The sequence below is a fragment of the Dipodomys merriami genome, unplaced genomic scaffold (genome assembly GCF_024711535.1).
Source record: "Dipodomys merriami isolate MVZ:Mamm:240054 unplaced genomic scaffold, mDipMer1.0.p SCAF_1, whole genome shotgun sequence".
NCBI lineage: Eukaryota > Metazoa > Chordata > Mammalia > Rodentia > Heteromyidae > Dipodomys > Dipodomys merriami.
Window position 1 is genome coordinate 114,376,149 of NW_027202270.1, and position 23,297 is coordinate 114,399,445.

Sequence of the window (23,297 nt, forward strand, 5' to 3'; positions counted from 1 at the left end):
TTCTTAATCTTGCAATACCTAATTTATAAATTGAACTTTAATGTACATATATATACATAGGAAAAATTAAGAGTACTATTCCAGGTTTCAGGCATCTACTGGGAGTCTAGAAACCATCCCCAGGTGAAAAAAGGGTAGAATGGATTAATAGATCAGAAGAACCTCTGAAAATATTTTTCCTATTATCATTTAGTGTAACCTGGTTGTAAAGTGTGAGGCACAACTCATGTCTTCCTTATAAGCAGAAAATACCAACTCTTTTGTGTTGGTACTAGTGCTTGAGCTCGGCCTAGGCATCCCTGAGCTTTTGTGCTAAAGGCTAGTACTCTTACCACCTTAGCCACAGCTCCACTACCAGCTTTTTGGTGAATAATTGGAGAGTAAATCTCATGGACTTGGCAAGCTGGCTTTGACATACATACCATCTTCAAATCTCAGCCTATTGAGTAGCCAGGATTACAGTTGTGAGCCACAGGTGCCAAGCAAAAATGCCAACTTCTGAGAACTGAGTGAACGTAAACAATTTCTGAAGAAAAATTAGCTCACTCCCCAAGAATTTATAATGTTCTTAAGAACCATATTGGAAAAGACATGTAGGCTGGGAATGTGGCTTAGTTGGTAGAGTGCTTACCTAGCAAGCATGAAGTTCTGGGTTCAATTCCACAGTACCACAGAAAAGAGCGCTGGCCTGGAGCACAAAGAGGCTCAGGGACAGAGCCCAGGCCCTGAGTTCAAACCCTAGGACCGGCAAAAAACAAAAGAACACTTAGAAAGTTTGGGTATTTTCTGAGATTTATTAGTTTTCCATCAGGTAATTTTATAGCTTCAAGATCTTCCCCTCAAAATTAAGACCTCACCTCCCTCCTCCCCCCAAAGTTTAGAACTGGATCACTTGGCCCTTTCTCTTCTTATCTCCTCCCAGTTCAAAATGCTTGCATCTCTTGATGGCCAGCATCCTCTTGGATCTGCAGTTAGGCTCAACACATTCAAGCCTCAGCACAATCTTCTTGGTGGTTTTAGCCTTCTTTCGGAATATTGGCTTGGTCTGCCCACCATAGCCGCTTTGCTTCCGATCGTAGCGCCTCTTCCCTTGGGCATACAGAGAATCTTTGCCCTTCTTGTACTGGGTCACTTTGTGAGGCTGATGCTTGCCACATTTCTTACAGAAAGTCCTTCTGGTTTTGGGTACGTTGACCATCTTTGTAGTAGAGCTGTCTGCACAAGATGAGAGCAAATTAAGATAACATTTAACACTCTGAAACATGAAAAGGCCAAGATTTTAAAAAAAAAATCGATCATCGACAGTATCAATTCATCAAGTGCTCGTTTTCCACACGAATGAACTCCTAACAAGTGAACACGTCTTTGGGATGCTTAAGTTACTGGCTAGGTCTGGGGCTATAGCATGGTGGTAGACTGCTAGGCCTTAAGGCCGGCTCTCCAGCACTGCGCGCAGAGGCAAAAAACTGACATTACCTGAGACTAAAACATAACGAAGGCGGGCGTGGCGGTGCCCGCCTGCAGCCCGAGACCCGGCCCGGAGGAGTGAGCTCCGCTCAACGCCTAACTCCGGGGCCGCGCAGAGAACACAGCCGAGGGTTTCCTCCTGCAGATCAGGACTCGCGATTCGCTCCGACTCCGCCACCCGCCGCCTCCATTTTCTACCTCCCGGGTAGGCCCACGGCCGGACCCTACGGCCACCCGGGCTCCGACGCGCCCGCCCAGTCTCTCTTCCATGGGCCGCGCCGCTCCGGCGTCGCGCTTCCCCTCCGCAGCCCCGCCGGCAGCCCGGAAAGCTGACGTGGATACCGCAGCTCCACAGCCGCCATGCTCCCGCGCCGCTGCCCAAGGCTGAGCCAGCTCCCGGGCCCAACCAAGCCAGGACGCCGGGCCTACCCTTCGCTTCCCCACAGGGGCCTAGTCCTCCCCGAGATCCTGAGCCGTCAGACCCCCTAAAAAAAAGCCGGTACGGCCGCCCTCCCCTACTTACCGGGAGACCGGGAGACCACGACACGCGCCTCACGCAGCTCTGAGGAAAAGGACGAGGGGAGCGGAAGTGGGAACTGAGCTTGAGTGGCAGGACAACCAGCCAATAGGCGGCTGCCTCCTACGGCAAGGCGTCCCTAAATGCCTCTGGAAAGCACCAATAAACTGCCCTGGGGGCGGGCTGGAGGGGTGTGGGCCGAAGGGCCGCGGCGATTCGCGGGCCAGTAAGCGGGTTGTCAGAACGGTCGCCACCGGAGTGAGGCGAGGCTGCGTCTTTGGGTATCGGCGGCCACGGGCCCGAGTGAGGATGAGAGTGCGGAGGACGCAGGGCCGCTGGAGGCGCAGGTAAAGACACCAGGGTGCGGTAGAACGGCAGCTGGGCTTCTTCCGGGACCCGTGGTGCTGAATGGAAAGGACCGAGACGACGCCGAGCCGTGGTTCCTAGCGGCGGGGCCGCAGCTCCAGCTGCCGCTTGCCAGGCGAGAATGTGCGGAGCCCGGGCAACGCGGGGCGGCTGAGCGCCTTCGGGCCCCAGGACCTCCGGGGCCCGGGATGAGTTAGCGAGGGCAGCCGCGGGGTGGGGGGGCAGTTCCTACGGCTACAGGCCAGCGCTGCGGCCGCCGCCCGCCCGCCCGCCCGCCCGCCCCTTCCGAGCAGAGGCCGCCAGCCCCTTTCCGTGGCCAGCGCTGGCCCTGGAGACCATGAGGTTCCGCATTTACAAACGGAAGGTGCTAATCCTGACGCTCGTGGTGGCCGCCTGCGGCTTCGTCCTCTGGAGCAGCAATGGGCGACAAAGGAAGAACGAGGCCCTCGCCCCGCCGCTGCTGGACGCCGCCGAGCCCGCACCCCGTGCGGGCGGCCGCGGCGGAGACCATCTCGCCGTGTCGATGGGTATCCGCAGGGTCTCCAACGAATCGGCGGCTCCTCTGGTCCCCGCGGTCCCGCAGCCCGAGGCGGACAACCTGACGCTGCGGTACCGGTCCCTGGTGTACCAGCTGAACTTTGATCAGACGCTGAGGAATGTAGAGAAGACCGGCACCTGGGCCCCCCAGGAGCTGGTGTTGGTGGTCCAGGTGCACAACCGACCCGAATACCTCAAAATGCTGCTGGACTCACTTCGCAAAGCCCAGGGCATTGATAACGTCCTCGTCATCTTTAGCCACGACTTCTGGTCGACAGAGATCAATCAGCTGATCGCTGGAGTGGATTTCTGTCCGGTTCTGCAGGTGTTCTTTCCTTTCAGCATTCAGTTGTATCCCAATGAGTTTCCTGGCAGTGACCCCAGAGATTGCCCCAGAGATGTAAAGAAGAATGCGGCTTTGAAATTGGGGTGCATTAATGCCGAGTATCCTGACTCTTTTGGCCATTATCGAGAGGCCAAGTTCTCCCAAACAAAACATCACTGGTGGTGGAAGCTGCATTTTGTATGGGAAAGGGTCAAAGTTCTTCAAGATTATTCTGGCCTAATACTTTTCTTGGAAGAGGATCACTACCTAGCCCCAGACTTTTACCACGTCTTCAAAAAGATGTGGAAATTGAAGCAGCAAGAGTGTCCTGAGTGTGATGTTCTCTCCCTGGGGACCTACACTGCCAGTCGTAGTTTCTACGGCATCGCCGACAAGGTAGATGTAAAAGCTTGGAAATCTACAGAGCACAATATGGGGTTAGCTTTGACCCGGGATGCATATCAGAAGCTGATAGAGTGCACAGACACTTTCTGTACTTATGATGATTATAACTGGGACTGGACTCTTCAATATCTGACTGTAACTTGTCTTCCAAAATTCTGGAAAGTGATGGTTCCTCAAGCTCCTAGGATTTTTCATGCTGGAGACTGTGGTATGCATCACAAGAAAACATGTAGGCCATCCACCCAGAGTGCCCAAATTGAGTTACTCTTAAATAATAACAAACAGTACATGTTCCCAGAAACTTTGATAATCAGTGAGAAATTCACTATGGCAGCCATTTCCCCACCCAGGAAAAATGGAGGGTGGGGAGATATTAGGGACCATGAACTCTGTAAAAGTTATAGAAGACTGCAGTAAAGGAAAAAAAAAGCAAAAGTGACAGTCTTCTATTTTTGATATTTGTTTCAATAGGACATACAATTAGATAAAAGAGTTTAGGACCTGGTTTCTGCTTTAATACAAAGAAATTCTTGTAAAAGATGTCCAAATATATAGTAATCTTTTCCAGTTATGTCTGATCAAAATTTAAAAACAAGTTTTCATTTTGGAAGTTGGGTTTAAAAGCTCAGTCTGTATCTGCTGAAGATAATGATTATTATTAGTTGATATGAGGAAAGGGGGAATTTTATTTAAATTGCATCTGTTAATCTTTTTATCAGAAACTTTGTACACTTTTCCACTTTTGAAACTTATTTTAAGTACAACAAAGTTTATTTAAAACTGTCATAGCAGTTAAAAGTATTAAAATGAAATCATTAAGAGTATTAATGGAACAGCAGTTTCACTCTTGACATTGTTATTAGGAAAGGATTACTCTATTGGTTTAATAACTCAGAAATTACATTTGTTAAACACCCTGTCTGAACAGTTATTTTCAGTATTAAGGATTCCTGTACTATTGTGTTAAGATTTGCCTGTGCTTTGGAACCTTCATAGAACACACTTTCTTTTGGAATGTATTTGATGAGAAAGTTTAAACATTTTCACCTCAATGTAGAAATACAGTGGTTTTGATTTTTTTTTTCTTTAGTGCTGCCAAAATAAAATACTCATTTTTGCATAAAAAAGTTCCTAATCATTTTGCAGTTTTATTTCTTCCACCAATAAAGGCATTGTAGAAGTTGGACCAGTTACACACAGTATATGAATTCAAAACCGTGCTCATGACAGTATTCCATATGGAGGAAACTATTTGGCTTTCAAATTGGCCAGCCATAGATAATGAGCAATAAAAAGCTGCTCTGTAAGGGAAATGCAGTCTAAATTGTTTTTGAAGGCCAGAAATGATACAAAGTTCAGTGTGCCAAAGTTCATGTTCTTATACCAATCTTATGAAATCATACTTTTTTTCAGTGTTGGGGATTGAACCTAGACCTTGTACATGTTAGGCAAATGCTCTCCCACTGCACTACATCCTCAGATCTCAAATCTTTTTTCTTGACAGATGCAGTAAAAAATAGGAAGTAGGCTTAAACTTTACTACAGAAGTTTCCCATGATGTAAAATCGTCAAAACTTACTCAAAGTAGGCTAATTTCTGTGTAAAGATTTTACTGTTAGTCAACCTACCTATGTTGTGTGGCTAACAAATGCATGTGCTAGTCTAAGGCATAGTTCTCTCACTTTAATACCTTTTTTAATACAATTCTCACATCTCAATATGGTGCCAGTTATTTTTTTTTTCTTTTTGTCAGTTGTGGGGCCCAAACTCAGGGTTTGGATGCTGTCCCTGGGCCTCTTTGTGCTCAAGGCTAGCACTCTTACGACTTGAGCCACTGAATCACTTCTAATTGTTGAGTAGCGGCTAATCAGAGATGAGTCTCAATTTCTACCCCAGCTAGCTTTGAACCACAATCCTTAGATCTCAGCCTCCTAATAGTGGATTCAGGCATAAGCAACCAGTGCCCAGCTGATGCCAGTTTTGGTTTGGTTTATAGCCTATGTTGGCCTTGAACTTAGAATCCTCTCTCCTTAGCATCATGGATAGTTAAGATTACAAGGTCTTGTGCACGCTAAGCCATAATGCTACCACTGTGATACATTCCCAGCTCTTAATGCTAGTTTTTATGGGACAAAGGGATTATAAATCAGGATGAAGGCCGGGCGCTGGTGGCTCAATGCCTGTAATCCTAGCTACTCAGGAGGCTGAGATCTGAGGATCGAGGTTCAAAGCCAGCCCGGGCAGGAGAGACCTTGAGACTCCTATCTCCAATAAACCACCAGAAAACCGGAAGTGGTGCTATAGCTCAAGTGGTAGAGCGCTCTCCTTGAGCTGAAGAGCTGAGGGACAGCGCCCAGGCCCAGAGTTCAAGCCCCATGACCGACCAAAAAAAATAAAAAATAAAAAAATAAATCAGGATGAGTCATTTAGTCTTCATACAAAAATTTTTGGTTTTCTGACCTGATATTACTAGTTCAAAGGACTAAAAAAAATTAGGTGTTTTCCAGTCTAATTTAGTAGCCTTACCTGGCACAGAAATATATTAGATATTAGCCTTAGGGTAATTTATTAGCTCAAATATTTTTCTTTCATGCTATCCCAAACTTTTTTTTTTCCTGCCAGTTCTGGGACTTGAACTCAGGGCCTGGGCACTCATGCATGCTAGGCAAGCACTCCCACTAAGCCACATCACCAGTCCCCCAATACTTTGTGTTTTTTTTTTTTTTCAGTTGTGGGGATTGAACTCGGGGGCTGGGTGCTGTCCCTTAGCGCCTCAGCTCAAGGCAAGCACTCTACCACTTGAGCCACAACACCAACTTCCGGTTTTCTAGTGGTTCGTTAGCAATAGTCTCACGGCCTTTCCTGCCCAGGCTGGCTTTGAACCATGATCTTCAGATCTCAGCCTCCTGAGAAGCTAGGATTACAAGCATGAGCCACTGCTGACCAGCCAAGTTGCCAGTTTTTTTTAGTTTTAATTCTTTTTTTGTCAGTAGTGGTGCTTGAACTCTGGGCCTGGGCGCTGTCCCTCAGCTCTTCAGCTCAAGGCGAGTGCTCTACCACTTGAGCTACAGCGCCACTTCCTTAGTTTTAATTCTTAAATGTGTTCTATAAAAACCAAGGTTGGACAGGTTTGTAATCTCAGTACTTGGGAGGCTAAAGCAGGAGGATCAAGAATTTGAGGCTAAACCAGGCACTGGTAGCTCATGCCTATAATCCTAGCTACTCAGGAGGCTGAGATCTGAAGTTCAAAGCCAGCCCAGGCAGGAAAGTCTGTGAGACCCTTATCTCCAATTAACCACCAGAAAACTGAAAGTGGCACTGTGGCTCAAAGTGGTAAAAAGCTAGCCTTGAGCAAGAGCTCAGGGGCAAGCATCCAGGCCCTCAGCTGAAGCTCCATGACAGCCAAAAAAACCACAAAAAAACAAAAACAAAAAACAGTTTGAGGCTAGTCTATACTACATACTTAAGATCCTGTCTCAAAAATCCAGAAAAATAGTAGAAGCTGAATTTTGAAAATGGTTACCTTAAACTCATTGGTATAACTTGTGTGATAGATCTAAAGAGTAAAATACATTTCAGAATAAAATTTCATCACAATTATAATGTAATCATTCATATTTGTTAGGAAGTTCTATTTGGGATTCTACTCCCACACACATACACTCATATTTCTAGTTAACTGCATTCTTTAGAATTTGTGACAGTGAGTGAATATTTTGAAACTTTTATTAAAGTAATGGTAAACAAAAGTATGAAATTCCAACACATGTCCATATATACAGATGATATAACTACATGTTTTATTCTGCATAGTTAATACAAAGAAGTTATTTTAGGTTAAAAAAATTTACTCTTAACATTTATATTCCTAAATAGTATTAATCCAAGTCATATAGCAAAGAATTCTGAAAGCTGAAAGCACAGTGTGTTACATGATCTTTAATAATCTCCACACTGCCATCCTGCATGTTGGTTTCTTTGATGCTATCAACATCAGGTATCTTGTGAACTACTGTTCTGCTCAGTAATGAAGATAATTGATCTCCACTGAATTCTTTCTCTTTAGTTATCACTTCTAAATTGTCTTTTTCCTCATTTGAGTAAGTAGCACTTTTTTCTTTTGTAAATTCAGGTTCCATCTTTGCCTTGGGTTGCTTAGATTTTTCCAATAGTATCTGAGAATCATTAAGAGATCCTGGTTCCAAGCCTGTTACTAAATCACAAGTATCTATTTTTAGTTCTTTAAGTGCTACAGATGAATCAGAACCAGTTGTAAGATGTTCCCGGTTGTCTTTTTCAGTTAGATGACCTCCTTCACTGAGGCTTCTTTCCTTTTCTTGAAACTGATCAGGATTACTACGTTCTAGCAACTGTATTGAGAAAAACAATAAATTAGTAATTCTTTTTAGCAAAGAAATTAAATTGTAGGACTCTCTGAGAGTCAGATTTTTTTTTAAGTTTGGGTATTAATAACCCTTGCTCCTCAGACATCCTCCAAATGCTGACCTTTTTTTTTTTTTTTTTTTAATTCCAGTACTTGAAGACCATGGTTTAAAGACATTTTTTTTTTTGCGGGGGGTGGGGGGTGGGGGGGCGGGGGGGCGGTCATGGAGTCTGAATTCTAGGCTTGGGTGCTGTCCCTCAGATCTTCAGCTCAAGGCTAGTGCTCTACCACTTGAGCCACAGCGCCACTTCCGGCTTTTTCTGCTTATGTGGTACTGAGGAATCAAACCCAGGGCCTCATGCATGTAAGGCAAGCACTCTACCACTGAACCAACCACCTTCCCAGCCCCGACAATTATTTTTTTATTATTGTTTTTGTCGGTCGTGGAGCTTGAACTCTGGGCCTGGGCTCTGTCCCTGAGCTCTTCAGCTCAAGGGGAGCACTCTACCACTTGAGCCACAGAGCCACTTCTGGTTTTCTGAGTTGTTTATTGGAGATAAGAGTCTCACAGACTTTCCTGCCTGAGTTGTATTTGAACTGTGATACCCATATCTCAGCCTCCTGAATAGCTAGGACTACAGGTTTGAGCCATCAGCGCCTATTATTCTTTAAAACTATTCTTGCCCCAACTCATATGTTAGCCAGTTGTACTAAGTTATTTTCAGGCCTAATACTGAAGACTGTAAAAATGACCAAATTTAAGGTTTACTGAAAAATGAACAAGTTCCATGACATAATCTCTATGATTTAAGAAAGAAAGCAAGGAACCACTAGCTACTCAGGAGACTGAGATCTGAGGATCATGGTTCAAAGCTAGCCCAGGCAAGAAAGTTCATGAGACTCTATTTCCAATTAATCACCAAAAGTTGGAAGTGGAGCTCTGGCTCAAACAGTAGAGCACTAGCCTTGAGGAAAAAAACAAACAAACAAAAAAAACTCAGGGACAGAGGACCAGAACAAAACAAAGCAAAACAAAACAACAAAAAAAACTAAAAAAGCAACAAACACACACACAAAAAAAAACTGAAATTTTTTGTTAGGCTTTAACCTTGCCAGGAATCACTCTATAAAGCCCACCAAAATCTTACCTTTGCATGAATTTCAATCTTTTCATCAGTAACATGAAGTACTTCAATTAAAGGTGGGGTTAGGGAAGTTGCCTGTTTGGATGGAGAGCTCAAGACCTCTTCAAGAAACTCATCAACATTTTCTTCACTGACAAACAACCTTTCCTAAAATAGAAGGAAACAATATTCTGCTTTCCAGGTGGTAAAAATAAGGGGAAATCAGAGACAAAGTTTCAGTTTCTCTTCTATTAAACCATATTTGAACTGTGAACACCTGTAAACCTTAGAAACAAAACTTGTACATTTTAGAGTAATATGCCTTGCTGTTACTTAAAGATCCAGAATGTCTGCTACATTATAGAAGCATCAAAAGCATTTCTAAGGTTTAGACCTGTGAAAAGATATTCCTCTTTGCCTCACTACAAAAAGATACTGTATTCTTCTTAGTCAACCTAAACAAAATATTTACAGTGGAAATGGTTATGATTAAAATGCAGAAAACTTATATACTTTATGACTATTTCATATGAGTGGTTCAAGTCCTTGACCCTGAAGCTCTAGGAAAATCCTCAGTGAATATATAAAACTTAATTTAGTACTTTTTATGTGTAAAATGAATTCTGATCTTAAGAGCCAAAAAGGTCTCTATTATGATTATTTTCATATAATAAACATGTTGTTAGAATAATTATGTAGTGACTTATATTTTTTTTCCAGTCATGGGTTTGAACTCAAGGCCTGGGTGCTGTCCCTGAGCTTATGTGCTCAAGGCTAGCAGTCTATTACTTTGAGTCACAGCACAGGAAAATGTTCTTTCATAAATTTCCCCCTTCTGATGACATAAACATATTCAATTTTAAGATTTATATTCTCAAAAATAAAGTAACACAAATATCATTTTTGGAGGGCTTTGAGTTAACTACTTCCTACAGATAGCTAACTTAACATGCAGATGCAACATTAGCAAATTTCTAGGAAAACAACAGGAAATAGACAATTCTAGCAGGCTAAAGCTCAAGGTCAAATAATACTCTGTGTAAGAAAGAGAGAGAAAGAAAGAGACAGAAAATGGGATTAAACCTAGGGTCTTGCACTCTTGCTTGGCAGCTTTTTCAGCTCATGCTGGTGCTCTACCACTTGAGTCACAGTTCTACATCTGGCTTTGGCTAATTGGACATTCGTCTTATGGACTTTTCTGCCTACACTGCTTTGAACAGCAATTCTCCACTTTTAGTCTCCTGAGTAGCTATCATCATAGGGTTGTTTCTGGGAACTGAATAGAGCCAAGTCAAACACTCTGCCACTTCACCACATTCTTAGTCCTGATTCTTAACACGTTTTGTTTGTTTTATTTATTTATTTTTTTTGGGTTCGGTCGTGGGCCTGAACTCTGGGCCTGAGCGCTGTCCCTCAGCTCTTCAGCTCAAGGCTAGCGCTCTACCATTTGAGCCACAGCGCCACTTCCGGCTTTTTTTTTTCTGCTTATGTGGTGCTGAGGAATCAAACCCAGGGCCTCATGCATGCAAGGCAAGCGCTTTACCAGTGAGCCACCTTCCCAGACCGTTTTGTTTGTTTTAAAAGTAAAAGTTGGGCTGGGGATGTGGCTTAGTAGTAGAGTGTTTGCCTAGCATGCATGAAGTCCTAGGTTCCATTCCTCAGTATCACATAAATAGAGATAGATAAATAGATAGATAGATAGATAGATAGATAGATAGATAGATAGATAGATAGATAGATAGATGTAAAAGTTACAGCTGGGCACTAGTGGCTCAGGCCTACAATCCTAGCTACTCAGGAGGCTAAAATCTGAGGATCAGGGTTTCAAGTCAGCCCAGGCAGGAAAGTCTGTGACACTCATCTCCAATAAACCACTAGAAAACCAGAAGTGGCACTGTGGCTCTAGTAGTAGAGCATTCACCTTGAACTAAAGAGCTGAGGGACAGCACCTAGGCCCAGAGTTCAAGCCCCATGAATGACAAAAAAAAAAAAAAGTTACTGACTTTATTACAAATCTCAATAAAAATATCATCAATGGCCCTTTTTGAGCTTAAAGTCGATACAATTTCAAACTTTTTACACGGTTTTCAAATGCAGGCATCCATGGTTCATGCCTGTAATCCTAACTACACTAGCTTTGAGCACAAACACTCAGGGACAGTGCCAAGGCCCTTCAACAACCTTCATGAACAACAAAGCAAAGCAAAACAAAACAAAACAAGTTTTTCAATATTTGCCAGTAACAGTAGAGTATTGAATCTGGAATCAAAGAACCTGAAATTTTTACCCTAGGCCTGAGGTGTGGCTTAAGTGTATGCCTACCAAGTTTGAAAGTCCTGAAGGTTCAAATGATACCACCACAATAATTTATTCTAAAACATGTTATCCTAAGTAGACTAGATAATTCTTATCCACTTCTAGTATTTGTCCAGAAGCACTTTTTGTTGAATGGTTCAATTCCACAAATATTAATTACACCTAGTTAATGCCACAGGGCCCCAACCATAATTCAAACAAAAGCAAGGAGAAAAGCTCTGGTGTAATATGTGCTCATTGCAGGACAAGGTCTCCAAAATCAGCAACTGAGACTTTACGTAAGCAGTACCCTATGGTAGTAAGGGCATGGGACTGGGTCTGAGTTTATTTCGTCTTGTGAGTAATGTGTGGTACTGACTTGCATTTCCTCTCCAGAAAATACATTATTACTTACAGAAATTTCTGGGGTCGAATAAGTTAAACCTATGGCCAATTTGGGGTGCTTCTTAAATGTACCACTTCAACACCCCTTTTTGCCAGGAAACAGAAAAAAGCTCTAACATTATGCATACAACTTTAGAGGACTAGGATCACTGAGAGGGAATCCATTTAGTCTCCCTTGGCGCCAACAGGCACTGTAGGGCAATCAGAAGATTTGAAACCCATTTGTAAATCTGTAAACTGCCTTTTTTTGAGAAACAGCTGTAAGGCTGGGTGCTGGTGGCTCACACGCCTGTAATCCTAGCTATTCAGGAGGCACAGATCTAAGAATCACGGTTGGAAACCAACTTGGACAGGAAAGTCCATGAGACTCATCTCCAATTAACCACCAAAAAGCTAGAAGTGAAGCTGTGGTTCAAGTGGTAGAGCGCCAGCCTGGAGTGAAAAGCTATAGGACTTGGCCCGGGGCCCAAGGATCAGCACAAAAATAAATAAAACCAAATTAAAAAAAAATAGATTTAACAGCTCTACCTTTCATCATGTGAGTTGTTATGGAAAACGCTTCACAACAAACTAAGAGACTGCCAACTTGAAAAACGAGATGTAGTATTTCAAAAAGGTTCTTAGTACCTCCAAAGAAGCGTCGTTTAAACCCCAATACCACTCTCGCCAGTATCCACGGCTGTCTGGAGACTTGGCCAACACTATGACCGCGTTGTCTGAAGAAAGGCTAACCGCGGGTTCTTTGGGACTCAACTTATTGCCCGGAGCAAATTGCAAAAGGAAGGAATAAACGGAGTCTGGCGTGGAGAAGCACAGTTTATACTGGAGAGGAGTCAGCTCCCCGCGAAGACTCTGCGGCTGAATCCGAGGCACGGGGACTAACAGAGTCAAGCAATCTTCATCTTGATCACACTGCACGGGCGGACACCGAGGTGTGCCGCTTGGGGTGCCCGGGCCGCCCATGGCTGGGTCTGAGGGTTCGCCTCCCGGCCCCTCCGCTTCCTCGCGCGCCTCGGCGGTGTGATCTCCGCGCGCGCCCCCTCCCACTGGGGGAGACTCCCAGTCGGGACCCGGAGATGCACCGGGAGGGGAGGCTCCGCCTCCGTCCCCCGGTGAGCTCCCCGCTCCGGGAGGCGACACCGAGTACCGGCCCGAGTCCCGCTCCTCCGGCCCGGCGGCCGCGGACGCAGGCGCCACCTCCGGGGAGCCTGGGGTGCTGCTGATCTCGGCGTCTGCGGCCCCGACGGGGCTGGAACTCCGACCTGGGTCTGCGGCGCAGCTCTCCTCCGGTCCCGCCTCCCCCGGGCGGGCGGAAGCGCAGGCCGCGCCGCCGTCCGTGCCGCCGCGCGGATCCGCGGGGAGGTCGCGGCGCACGGCGGACGCCGCCACCGGGAGCGTCACCACCAGCTGCCGCCGGGCTTTGTTGAACTGCGCCTTGCCGCGGCTGTCGTCCACGGGGTACGGGAGCGAGAGCCGCAGCCGGTAGTCGGGTTCCCGGGAGTCGAGGCACAGCAGCTTCCCCGTCACCTCCAGCGCCGCCTGTTCGGCCGAGCGCAGCAGCGGCAGCTCGATGGTGACCACCAGCTCGTGCGGCACGGGGCCCGGCGCCGAGTCCCGGGCGCAGCGGTAGTCCTGCAGGTCCACGTGGTGGCGCTGCACCACGCCGCAGCGGGGCTCGGTGGGGGCCGGCCGCCGCCGCCGCGCCGCCTCCGGAGGGGCGGGCTCCGGCGGCGGGGGCGGGGCCGAGGGCTCCGCGGCCGGCGGGGCGGGGTAGGGGTAGGGGAAGGGCGGGAGCGGGCCGGCCGGCTCCTCCTCCTCCTCGGGCTGGGTGGGGGCGCCGCCCGGCAGGGGCCTGCGCAGCACGGCGGCCTCGGGGGTCCCCTTGTATTTCATCTTCAGGGTCCTGGCGTTCCTGCGGTCCAGCTGGACGTGAAATTGCTTCTCCACCGCCTCCAGGGCCGTGGCGTCCAGCATCTCGCGGAAGCGCTGGTGGCGCCGGGCCAGGGCCAGCGCATCCGGGTGGAAGACCACGTCGTAGACGGTGTAGCCGGTGCCACGGCGCCCGGCGTACTGGCGGCCCGGCGCCAGGCTGTAGGGCAGCGACCAGTGAGTGCCGGGCGCCGAGCCCACGCCGCCCTCCCGGCCCGGCCGGCGGCTGGGCTGCTCCACCAGCGCGTTGCTGCACACGTTCACGAAGCAGCGCCGCGTCCCGTCCAGGCTGGTGCGCAACACGTGGCCCGGTTCGGGGTGCACGAAGCGCACCTCCACCCCGCGCTCACGCTCCAGCGCGGTCACCTCCGCCTCGTAGCGCCGCCGGTTCTCGGGGTTCGTGAGCTCCTGGGCATACTCGGAGAACAGGCGCCGGAACTCGGGGTCCTGGAAGGCGGAGGTGAGCCTCTGCACCTCCTCTCCGCTCAGGTCCAGGTTTTCCAGCGGTGAGGAGGCTGTTTTTGTAGCCATGGCTTCTTGCCCTCTGACCCTAATAGGGATCAGGTCTAGACCAGGTGTTCAGGATGCGCAGCGGAGCCGCGGCTACTCCGAAGTCACCCGCCGAGCCAGGTAACCGCCTGAGCGGTTGAGCGCTCGGCTGCGCGTGCTTGTTGCCATAGCAACGTCGCCGCCACCAGGGAGGAGGGGCAAGAGTCCACGGACTCTTAACCCACACAACCAATAGGCTACTCTGTTGCGTCTTCGACTCCTGTGTCACACGAAATTCATGTACTTCTGCAACCCACTGTAATAATTTCTATTATTTCCAGCATTAGACACATCCTGTTTGTTATTCCTTCTCCTTCACTTGATCCTCTTCTGCCAGTTCTCTAAATATGGGACTCATCCAAGGCTGCTTTATCATCCCTCTTGTTTAATCATATTTCTTCCAAAATGACCTTATCCAAGCCTCTGGCTTTTAATACCACCTATGTTCAGATTAGCCCTTTCAACAGCTATTTATTACACACTAAGTTCATCTACTGTGAAGTATGTCACTGTTCCAGGCACTAGGAAAAAACGACATCACTGCTACAAGGACACTTCCTAGGCTCACAGGATAGGTTCAAACTATCACTTTGGAAAGTAGCTACTGAACATAACGTACATCCTATGGCTAAGAAACTGAGGTATAATATATATATATATATATATATATATATTCAACAGAAACATATCCTTCAAAACGTGCTAGGATGTGTATTTTCATAACAGCACTATTGATATGTAATTAAGTACTGGAAACTCCCCACTTCCCATTCTTAGTAAATTAAAGACATTTGTGTACCTACCATATGTGCTACTATACAGCAACAGTACCAAAGCATATCCCTAACAGCGATATGTAAAAGAAACCAGGAGAGAACTAGGTACCTACCTGTGACTCACAACTGTAATCCTAGCTACTCAGGAGACATATCTGAGGATCCCAATTCAAGGCCAGTCCAGGCAGAAAAATCCCCAATACTTTGATCTTTACTAGGAACAAAAAGTGGATTCGTGGTTCAAGTGGTAGAGCAGCAGCCTTGAGTGAAAAGCTACGCAAGAGCACAAAACCCAGAGTTCCAGCCCAAATACTGGGACACACATGCACACACACACAAAGATGACTCCCCTCCTCCCCATGTTTCTTGCTTTCTTTTTTCCTTCTACTATGAATGATGCAGGATCAGGACCAAGCCAAGTGCAGGTCTCTCCTTCCATCCTCACTTCCCATCCCAGCCATTATAAATTATTCAGTTCTGGTACTGTCATAGCAAACAGGTAAGGCATGATGCAAAATAAACAATACGGGGCAGGAGTATAATGCAATGTAGAGCAGCTGTACCGTGTGTAGAAGCCCCAGCATGGCAAAAAAAAAAAAAAAAAGACTGTCCTGTAAGTGTAAAAATTATGGGGACTGGGCTGGGCAGGTGTCTCAGTGGTAGAGTGCTTGCCTTGCATGCATGAGGCCCTGGGTTTGATTCCTCAGTACCAAATAAACAGAAAAAGCCAGAAGTGGCTCTGTGGTTCAAGTGGTAGAGCACAAGTCTTGAGCCAAAGAGCTGAGGGACAGTGCCCAGGCCCAGAGTTCAGGCCCCATGATCGACAAAAATAAAAATAAAAATAATTGGGGCTATATTTAAATTTTCTAGTGCGAAAAAAGTAATTGCATAATAAATATTATACTAATATCCTAAAACAAAGTATTGACCTTTACTTGTTAGAATAAATGCTGTGTCTTAAACAACTTGCAAACTCCTTGCTGAATACGTTATTAGGGCTATTACAGTATTAACTAAATTAGACTAAAATAGTGATTCACAAAATTTCAAATACTTGTGTTTGTCTTTGTTTGTTTGCCAGTCTTGGGGCTTGAACACAGGGCCTGACACTGTCCCTGAACTGCTTCTGCTCAAGGCTAGCACTCTACCACTTGAGCCATAGTGCCACTTCTGGCTTTTTTTTTTTTTTTTTTTGCCAGTCCTGGGGCTTGAATTCAGAGCCTGGGCACTGTCTCTGAGCTTCGTTTGCTCCAGGCTAGCACTCTACCACTTAGGCAGTGCCGCTTCCAGCCTTTTCTGTTTGTGTGGTACAGAGGAATCGAACCCAGGGCTTCATGCATGCTAAGCAGCCACTCTACCACTAAGCCACATTCTCAGCCCCTCAGCTTTTTCTTTCATGTGATATTGAGGAATCAAACCCAGGACTTCATGCATGCTAGGGAAGCCACTAAGCCACATTCCCAGCCCCACTGTATTTTTCTTAAAATGAACATTAAAATATGACTCCTACAGAAATAAACTAGGTTTTAGGTGCAAATGTATAACCCAGACATGTAACTTAAAGAGTATATATGCATATGTATTCTTGAAACTACTTAAAATATTCTTTCTACACATTCTAAAGCATACCATATTTGTTACAACTTAGTATCAAAATTTCATAAAATAAAAATTTAAAGCCACAATTTTATTATAACTTAATACCAAAATTACATAAGATATAAAAGTAAGCAGAATAGTGGTCTTTCTTCAGACGGATTTCAAAAGCCTTGAAGTTTGCTGAAAACAGAAAAATATTTACAAAATTAAACATTTTGGAAACCTAAGTCATTGTACATTTCTTTTTCTTTTTTTTTTTTTAATCGGTCATGGGGGCTGAACTCTGGGCCTGGGTACTGTCCTTCAACTCTTCAGCTCAAGGCTAGCACCCTACCACTTGAGCCATAGCACCACTTCTGTTTTTTTTCTGCTTATGTGGTGCTGAGGAATCGAACCCAGGGCCTCATGCATGCAAGCCAAGCACTCTACCACTGAGCCAATTTCGCAGCCCCTGTACACTTCTTAATACTTATAGTTTGTATATCCTTATAAAGGTAGTCCCATCAAAGTGAACATAGTGCTAGGTGCCAGTGGCTCACTCCTGTAATCCTAGTTACTTAGGAGGCTGAGATTTGGGAATCGAGGTTCAAAGCCAAACAGTACAAGAAAGTTTGAGACTCATCTCCAATTAACCACCAAAAAAGCTGGCGGAGGAAATGTGGCTCAAGAATACCTGCCTAGAGCAAAAAAAAACAAAAACCAAAAACAACATGGGCAACGGCCAGGCCCAAGAGTTCAAGCCCCAATACCAGAAAACACACAGACACACACATACAAAAGCAGATAGATAAGTCCACCTATCTAGATATATATTCATTTAAACTGTTTACCCCCCCCTCCTTTTTTTTGGTGCCTGTATGGGGCTTGAACTCAGGTGCTGTCTTTGACCTCTTTTGCTCAAGCTAGTAAGTACTCTACCACTTGAGCCACTGCTTCACTTCTGGCTTTTTTTGTGGTTAATTGGAGATGAAAGCCTTTCAGACTTTTCCTGCCTGAGCTAGCTTCAAACTGTTATCCTCAGATTTCAACCTCCTAAGTAGTATTACAATTGTGAGCCACCAGCACCAAGCTAAACTATTTACCTTATTTATTTATTTTTTTTTTTGGGTCCGGTCGTGGGGCCTGAACTCTGGACCTGGGCCCTGTCCCTCAGCTCTTCAGCTCAAGGCTAGTGCTCTACCACTTAAGCCACAGCGCCACTTCCGGCTTTTTTCTTTTTGCTTATATGGTGCTGAGGAATTGAACCCAAGGCCTCAGGCATGCAAGGCAAGCAGTCTACCACTGAGCCACCTTCCCAGCCCCCTATTTACCTTTTGATATTACAAAAATTGCATGTAGGCTGGGAATGTGGCTTAGTTGGTAGAGTGCTTATCTACAAGCATGAAACCCTAGGTTTAATTCCACAGTACCACATAAGAAAAAGCCAGAAGTGGCACTGTGGCTCAGGTGATAGAACACTTGCATTGAGTACAAAGAGGCTCAGGGACAGAGCCCAGGCCCTGAGTTCAAGCCCCAGGACCAGCAAAAAAACAAACCAAAACAACAAAAATCCCACTGCATCTAAAGCCAGGAACTAGTGGCTCACACCTATAATACTAGCTACTCAGGAGGCTGAGATTTGATGAGGAACAAAACAAAACTGCATCTACTTTCAAGTGTACTTAGATAAATTCCTAAACATTGTACATTGTAATTGCTGTTCTATGCATTATAAGTTTTTTTTTTTTTTTTTTGGGGGGGGTTGGTGGTGTTGGTGGTCATAAGGCTTGAAATGTGGGCCTGGGCGCTGTCCCTGAGCTCCTTTTGCTCAAGGCTAACACTCTGTAGCACCACTTCCAGCTTTTTTGGTGGTTAATTGAATGTAAGAGTCTCAAGGGCTTTCCTGCCCAGGCTGGCTTTGAACCACACCCCTCAGATCTCAGCTTCCTGAGTAGCTAGGATTACAGGTGTGAGCCACATGTGCCTGGCCTACATCCTGTCAAACTTGTTGTCTGTAAAGGTTTTCACCGTTTTCCTTCTGATAGCCTTGTGGGAAAATGCATGCTTCTCTACCATATCAAAATATTATTTTCAAGTAAAACTTTTTGAAAGCTCATCTTGTGCCCTATTCATGTGTTTAATTTCTATGTATTAAGTATGTATGTATGTATATGCACACATACATATATACATTACTACTAAGTGCATATACACAAAAGAAAGCACGTGTTGAGATAGGGTCTGACTCACAAATACTCTAAAAATATTTCTTTTTAGCAGAAGCTATGTATTAGAAAAACTGGAGTATTTCAATATATTTGCAACATTTCTTTCTGTTCTTTGAAGAAATAAGTACTGAAAAGATTCAAGTTATCAATAGTAAATTACAGTTTGGAAATTACGTTAAGCCTTTGAGTATCTGTAGCCATAGAAGATAAAGGAACCAACTCTTTCAGTTTAATATGCAATAAGCATCAATTACAAGTCAATTACTATGCTAGAATCTATGCCAGAAACTTTTAGGAGGGACAGACACTAATATAAATCAGTTAACTATTAGCTGGGGATTGTGTGTGTGTGTGTGTGTGTGTGTGTGTGTGTGTGTGTGTGTGTGTGTGTGTGTGTGTGTGTGTGTGTGTGTGTGTGTGTGTGTGTGTGTGTGTGTGTGTGTGTGTGTGTGTGTGTGTGTGTGTGTGTGTGGTTTAAACTTAGGGTCTCATATTTGCTTTACATTGGAACCTCTTTTTAGAGATTGAATTCAGTGCCTCACACTTGCTACTAAGCAGGAGCTCTGTGAGCCACTTTGTCAGCCCTTTTGTGTTGGTTATTTTCAAGATAGGGAGTCGCTTTTATGCCAGGGATGGTATCAGCCCTTTTGTATTGGTTATTTTCAAGATAGGGAGTCGCTTTTATGCCAGGGATGGTATGGACTGCAATCCTATTTTTGCTTCACTTTATTGCTGGGATGACAGGCACATTGCAACTGTGCCCAGCCACTATGTTTGCCCCCATTGCTGAGGATAACAGGTATATGCCACTGCACAGTTATTGGTTGTAATGGGGTCTCACAAACTTTATGCCTAGATTAGCCTTGAATTGCAATCCCTCAATCTCTGCTTCTCAAGTAGCTGAGATTACTGTTTTCAGCCAGTTTTCACCATTTTTGCTTTAGTTTATTTTCTAGATAGGGTCTTATGGTATTTTGTTTGTTTGTTTGTTTTTTTGTCGGTTGTGGGGCTTGAACTCTGGGCCTGGGCGCTGTCCCTCAGCTCTTCAGCTCAAGGCGAGTGCTCTACCACTTGAGCTACAGCGCCACTTCCGGTTTTCTGGTGGTTTATTGGAGATAGGAGTCTCACGGTCTTTCCTGCCCGGGCTGGCTTTGAACCGCGATCCTCAGATCTCAGCCTCCTGAGTAGCTAGGATTACAGGCGTGAGCCACCAGTGCCCGGCGGGTCTTATGGTTTTGCCCCAGCTGACAATAGGCCTTCTGGCACTTAAAAAACTCTTAAGACACCTTCAGTTGTATTTGAGCAATACAGCATACTTACCTATCTTCTACTGTCTTATTGAAAGGATAATATACTTTGAATGAAAATCCACTTCTTGGAAAAGAGCCCTTTAGAGACAAAAAAAAAAAAGCCTGTAAGTAACTACTCAACTTTTATATAATAACTCCTATTTTAAAAAATCAAGGGGCGGGGAAGGTGGCTCAGTGGTAGAGTGCTTGCCTTGCATGCCTGAGGCCCTGGGTTTGGTTCCTCAGCACCACATAAGCAGAAAAAGCTAGAAGAGGCGCTGTGGTTCAAGTGGTAGAGCGCTAGCCTTGCGCTAAAGAGCTGAGGCCCAGAGTTCAGGCCCCACAACCAAAAAAAAAATTAAAAAATTAAAAAATTAAAATTTCTTGGTCATGATAGGGATTTGCTTTTATGCCAAGGATGGTATGAACTGCAATCCTATTTTTGCTTCACTTTATTGCTGGGATGACACTTGAAACAAGTCTCTTCAGTCTTATACTACCAGATATGACTGGAAATGCTTAGAATGGTACTACTAAGCATAAAAAAATATATAGTCCTGTGTAATGATAAATGTGCATATAAAACAGCCAAACACTGCATTCAAGACGTCTTCCCTACTCCTTCCTTCAGTGAAAGTGTGGGTTTGATGCCACTCCAATGTGTCCTCAAAGCCACTAAGCAGTTAGGCACATCTGTCAATTTGTAACATTAAGGTTACTCAGCAAAGGCTTGGTCTTTTCAGCTTCTGTGTTCTCAGCTCCAACTCAATGCCTGGACCCTAGCAAGTATTCATTAATATAAATACCAAGAAAGGATGAAACAAAACATTCAAAAATAGAGAGGAATCAAGCAATATGAAGAGCAATTGTTGGGCACTTATGGCTCATGCCTTTAATCGTAGCCATTGGGGAGGCTGAACTCTAAGTATCATGGTTCGAAGCCAGCCTGAGCAGAAACATCCATGAGATCTTTATCTCCAATTAATCACCAAAAAGCCAGAAATGGTGGTGTGGCTCAAGTAATAGAGGACCAGCTGTGAGCAAAAAATTCCAAACAAGAGTATGAAGCCAGGGGCTGGGAAGTTGGCTCAGTGGTAGAGTGCTTGCCTCGCATGCGTGAGGTCCTGGATTCTTCAGCACCACATAAGCAGAAAAAAGTCGGAAGTGGCGCTGTGGCTCACGTGGTAGGGCGCTAGCCTTGAGCTGAAGAGCTGAGGGACAGCTCCCAGACCCAGAGTTCAGCCCCCACAACAGACAAAAAAAAAAAAGTATGAAGCCATAAAAGTTCGAGGCCCAGTACTGTCATAGAAATATGAGAAATTTTGAACTTGTCTGGCAAAAAAAAAAGTATACAGACTAAAGAATCTCTAGTGAAGGTAATATTCTGTTTGACACAACTGTGTTTATGTCATTGTTTATGAAGTATGTATTGTCCAATCAACTACTGTAGGAATTCTGAAGCAACATTCTGAAGTAATTTCAAGGTTCTACATAAAAATTAAATAATAATATGTATCTCAGGCTGAGAATGTGGTTTAGTGTTAGAGCGCTTGCCTCGCAAGAATTTAGCCTTGAGTTCAATTCCTCAGTACAACACACAGAAAAGCCAGAAGTGGAGTTATGGCTCAAGTGGTAGAGTGCGAGCCTTGAGCAAAACAAGTTCAGAGACAGTGTCCAGGCCCTGAGTTCAAGCCCCAGGACCAGCAAAAAAAAAAAATGTATCTCAGTGAAATTCACTTGTCAGTCTTGAAATTGTTGCTACTTCACAAATTTTCACCTATCCTGGGGGTCTCTGGAAAATAATGCCCACTGTAGGTGAGGGATCACTATTTACATATTAAAAAAATAAAAAAAACAACACAATGAAGCTGGAATAAGTAAACCATGACATAGCAAGGGACAACTGTATTACAGTTATTTTGAGGGGGAAAACACTCATTTACATTTATATGTTTTGCTACACTTCTTTTCTTATCAATATTTTTGCTTTGTTTTACAGTCCTGAGCTTGAACTCTGGTCCTGGGCTCTATCCTTGAGCCTCTCTGTTGCTCAAGGCTAGCACTATACCACTTTGAGCCACAGCACCACTTTTAGCTTTTTCTGAGTTTATTGACTCACAGACTTTCCTGCCCTGGCTGGCTTTGAACCATGATCATCAAATCTCAACCTCCTAAGTAGCTAGGATTATAGGCATGAGCCACTGGTGCCATGCTTGCTCGGCTTCTTTTTTAAAACCAAAAACCAAAACCACATTACTTTATAGTTACATACTATACTGAAATTTTTAGAACTTGTTATTTATTAGATTTATTCAAAGCTTTGCTAATAGTGTATTTTTACTTCAACTGTAAATAATATACTTTAAATTTATAAAAATGTGCAGGAGTCTTGACAAACAATGACTATTGCATTCTTACAGGGTTTATGCAGAGGCACTCGGTATTCGTTATAGTGAAAGGGTCGTATTTGTCTGCGGTGACCAGTACATCAGGTACAGGGTACACTCTCAGTGCATAGTCATACGCCCAGTACACTGGGCAGACATACAGAGGCAGAGGAGTAAGATGTCCTTGGGATAGGATAGTCTTTACAAACTACAACAGAACACAAAACAAAGCAAACTTCAGTTCACTTGTAAAACAGAATTTAAAAAAATTAAAATAGTCACAACAAGCAATTTCAAATTAAATAATTACCAATAGGATCTAGAAAATTTGAGACACAATTAGGGGAACCTGAACCACAGAGCTTTGGTAAACACTGATAAAAAATGAAATTAATTATTCTGTATTTTAAGAGATAAACCTATGACTTTTCATTTACTACCATATGTATAACATAGTCCTATTAGATTAGTTGTACAAATAACTCATTTCCTAATTCCTAAAACCAGCTGCATAGTGTTCTGTACAGTGGTACTTTTAATCCTGGCTGAACAGAAGGCTGAAGCAGGAGAATCACTTCAACCTCCAAGTTTGGAGACAGCCTAAGCAACGTAGTGAGACAATAGCAATACTAACACTAATACTAATACTACTAATAATATAATAATAATAATTCCATACTTTGAGTAAAGCCACAAATCAATAGATAGCCTATAGGATTTGACAACTTTAGGTTTC

The 23,297-nt window shown here is 44.6% G+C and overlaps 4 protein-coding genes across 4 annotated transcripts in view; 1 reads left to right on the plus strand and 3 right to left on the minus strand.

The window, feature by feature from the left end:
* Nucleotides 1-774: 774 nt before the first annotated feature.
* Rpl36al (ribosomal protein L36a like) lies at nt 775-2,082 on the minus strand. Its single transcript, XM_070027569.1, has 2 exons — nt 1,991-2,082; nt 775-1,215 (listed from the first exon to the last, which is right to left on the minus strand). The coding sequence occupies exon 2, from the start codon at nt 1,196-1,198 to the stop codon at nt 878-880; it is 321 nt and encodes a 106-aa protein (XP_069883670.1). The 5' UTR covers nt 1,199-1,215; nt 1,991-2,082; the 3' UTR covers nt 775-877.
* An 86-nt stretch (nt 2,083-2,168) lies between these two features.
* On the plus strand, nt 2,169-4,750 carry Mgat2 (alpha-1,6-mannosyl-glycoprotein 2-beta-N-acetylglucosaminyltransferase). The gene has a single exon (XM_070027535.1). It carries the CDS (start codon nt 2,688-2,690, stop codon nt 4,032-4,034), a length of 1,347 nt encoding a protein of 448 aa, XP_069883636.1. The 5' UTR covers nt 2,169-2,687; the 3' UTR covers nt 4,035-4,750.
* A 2,540-nt stretch (nt 4,751-7,290) lies between these two features.
* Nucleotides 7,291-14,386, minus strand: Dnaaf2 (dynein axonemal assembly factor 2). Its single transcript, XM_070027582.1, has 3 exons — nt 12,453-14,386; nt 9,150-9,293; nt 7,291-7,987 (listed from the first exon to the last, which is right to left on the minus strand). Exons 1-3 carry the CDS (start codon nt 14,283-14,285, stop codon nt 7,496-7,498), a joined length of 2,469 nt encoding a protein of 822 aa, XP_069883683.1. The 5' UTR covers nt 14,286-14,386; the 3' UTR covers nt 7,291-7,495.
* Nucleotides 14,387-16,751: 2,365 nt separating this feature from the next.
* Nucleotides 16,752-23,297, minus strand: part of Pole2 (DNA polymerase epsilon 2, accessory subunit) — a 39,634-nt gene continuing 33,088 nt past the window's right edge. Inside the window, exons 17-19 of the mRNA XM_070027592.1 lie at nt 22,593-22,769; nt 20,206-20,273; nt 16,752-16,858 (exon numbers count right to left, since the gene is read on the minus strand). Coding sequence (XP_069883693.1) covers nt 16,840-16,858; nt 20,206-20,273; nt 22,593-22,769 — 264 coding nt within the window. The 3' untranslated portion in view covers nt 16,752-16,839. The remainder of the gene's footprint in view (nt 16,859-20,205; nt 20,274-22,592; nt 22,770-23,297) is intronic.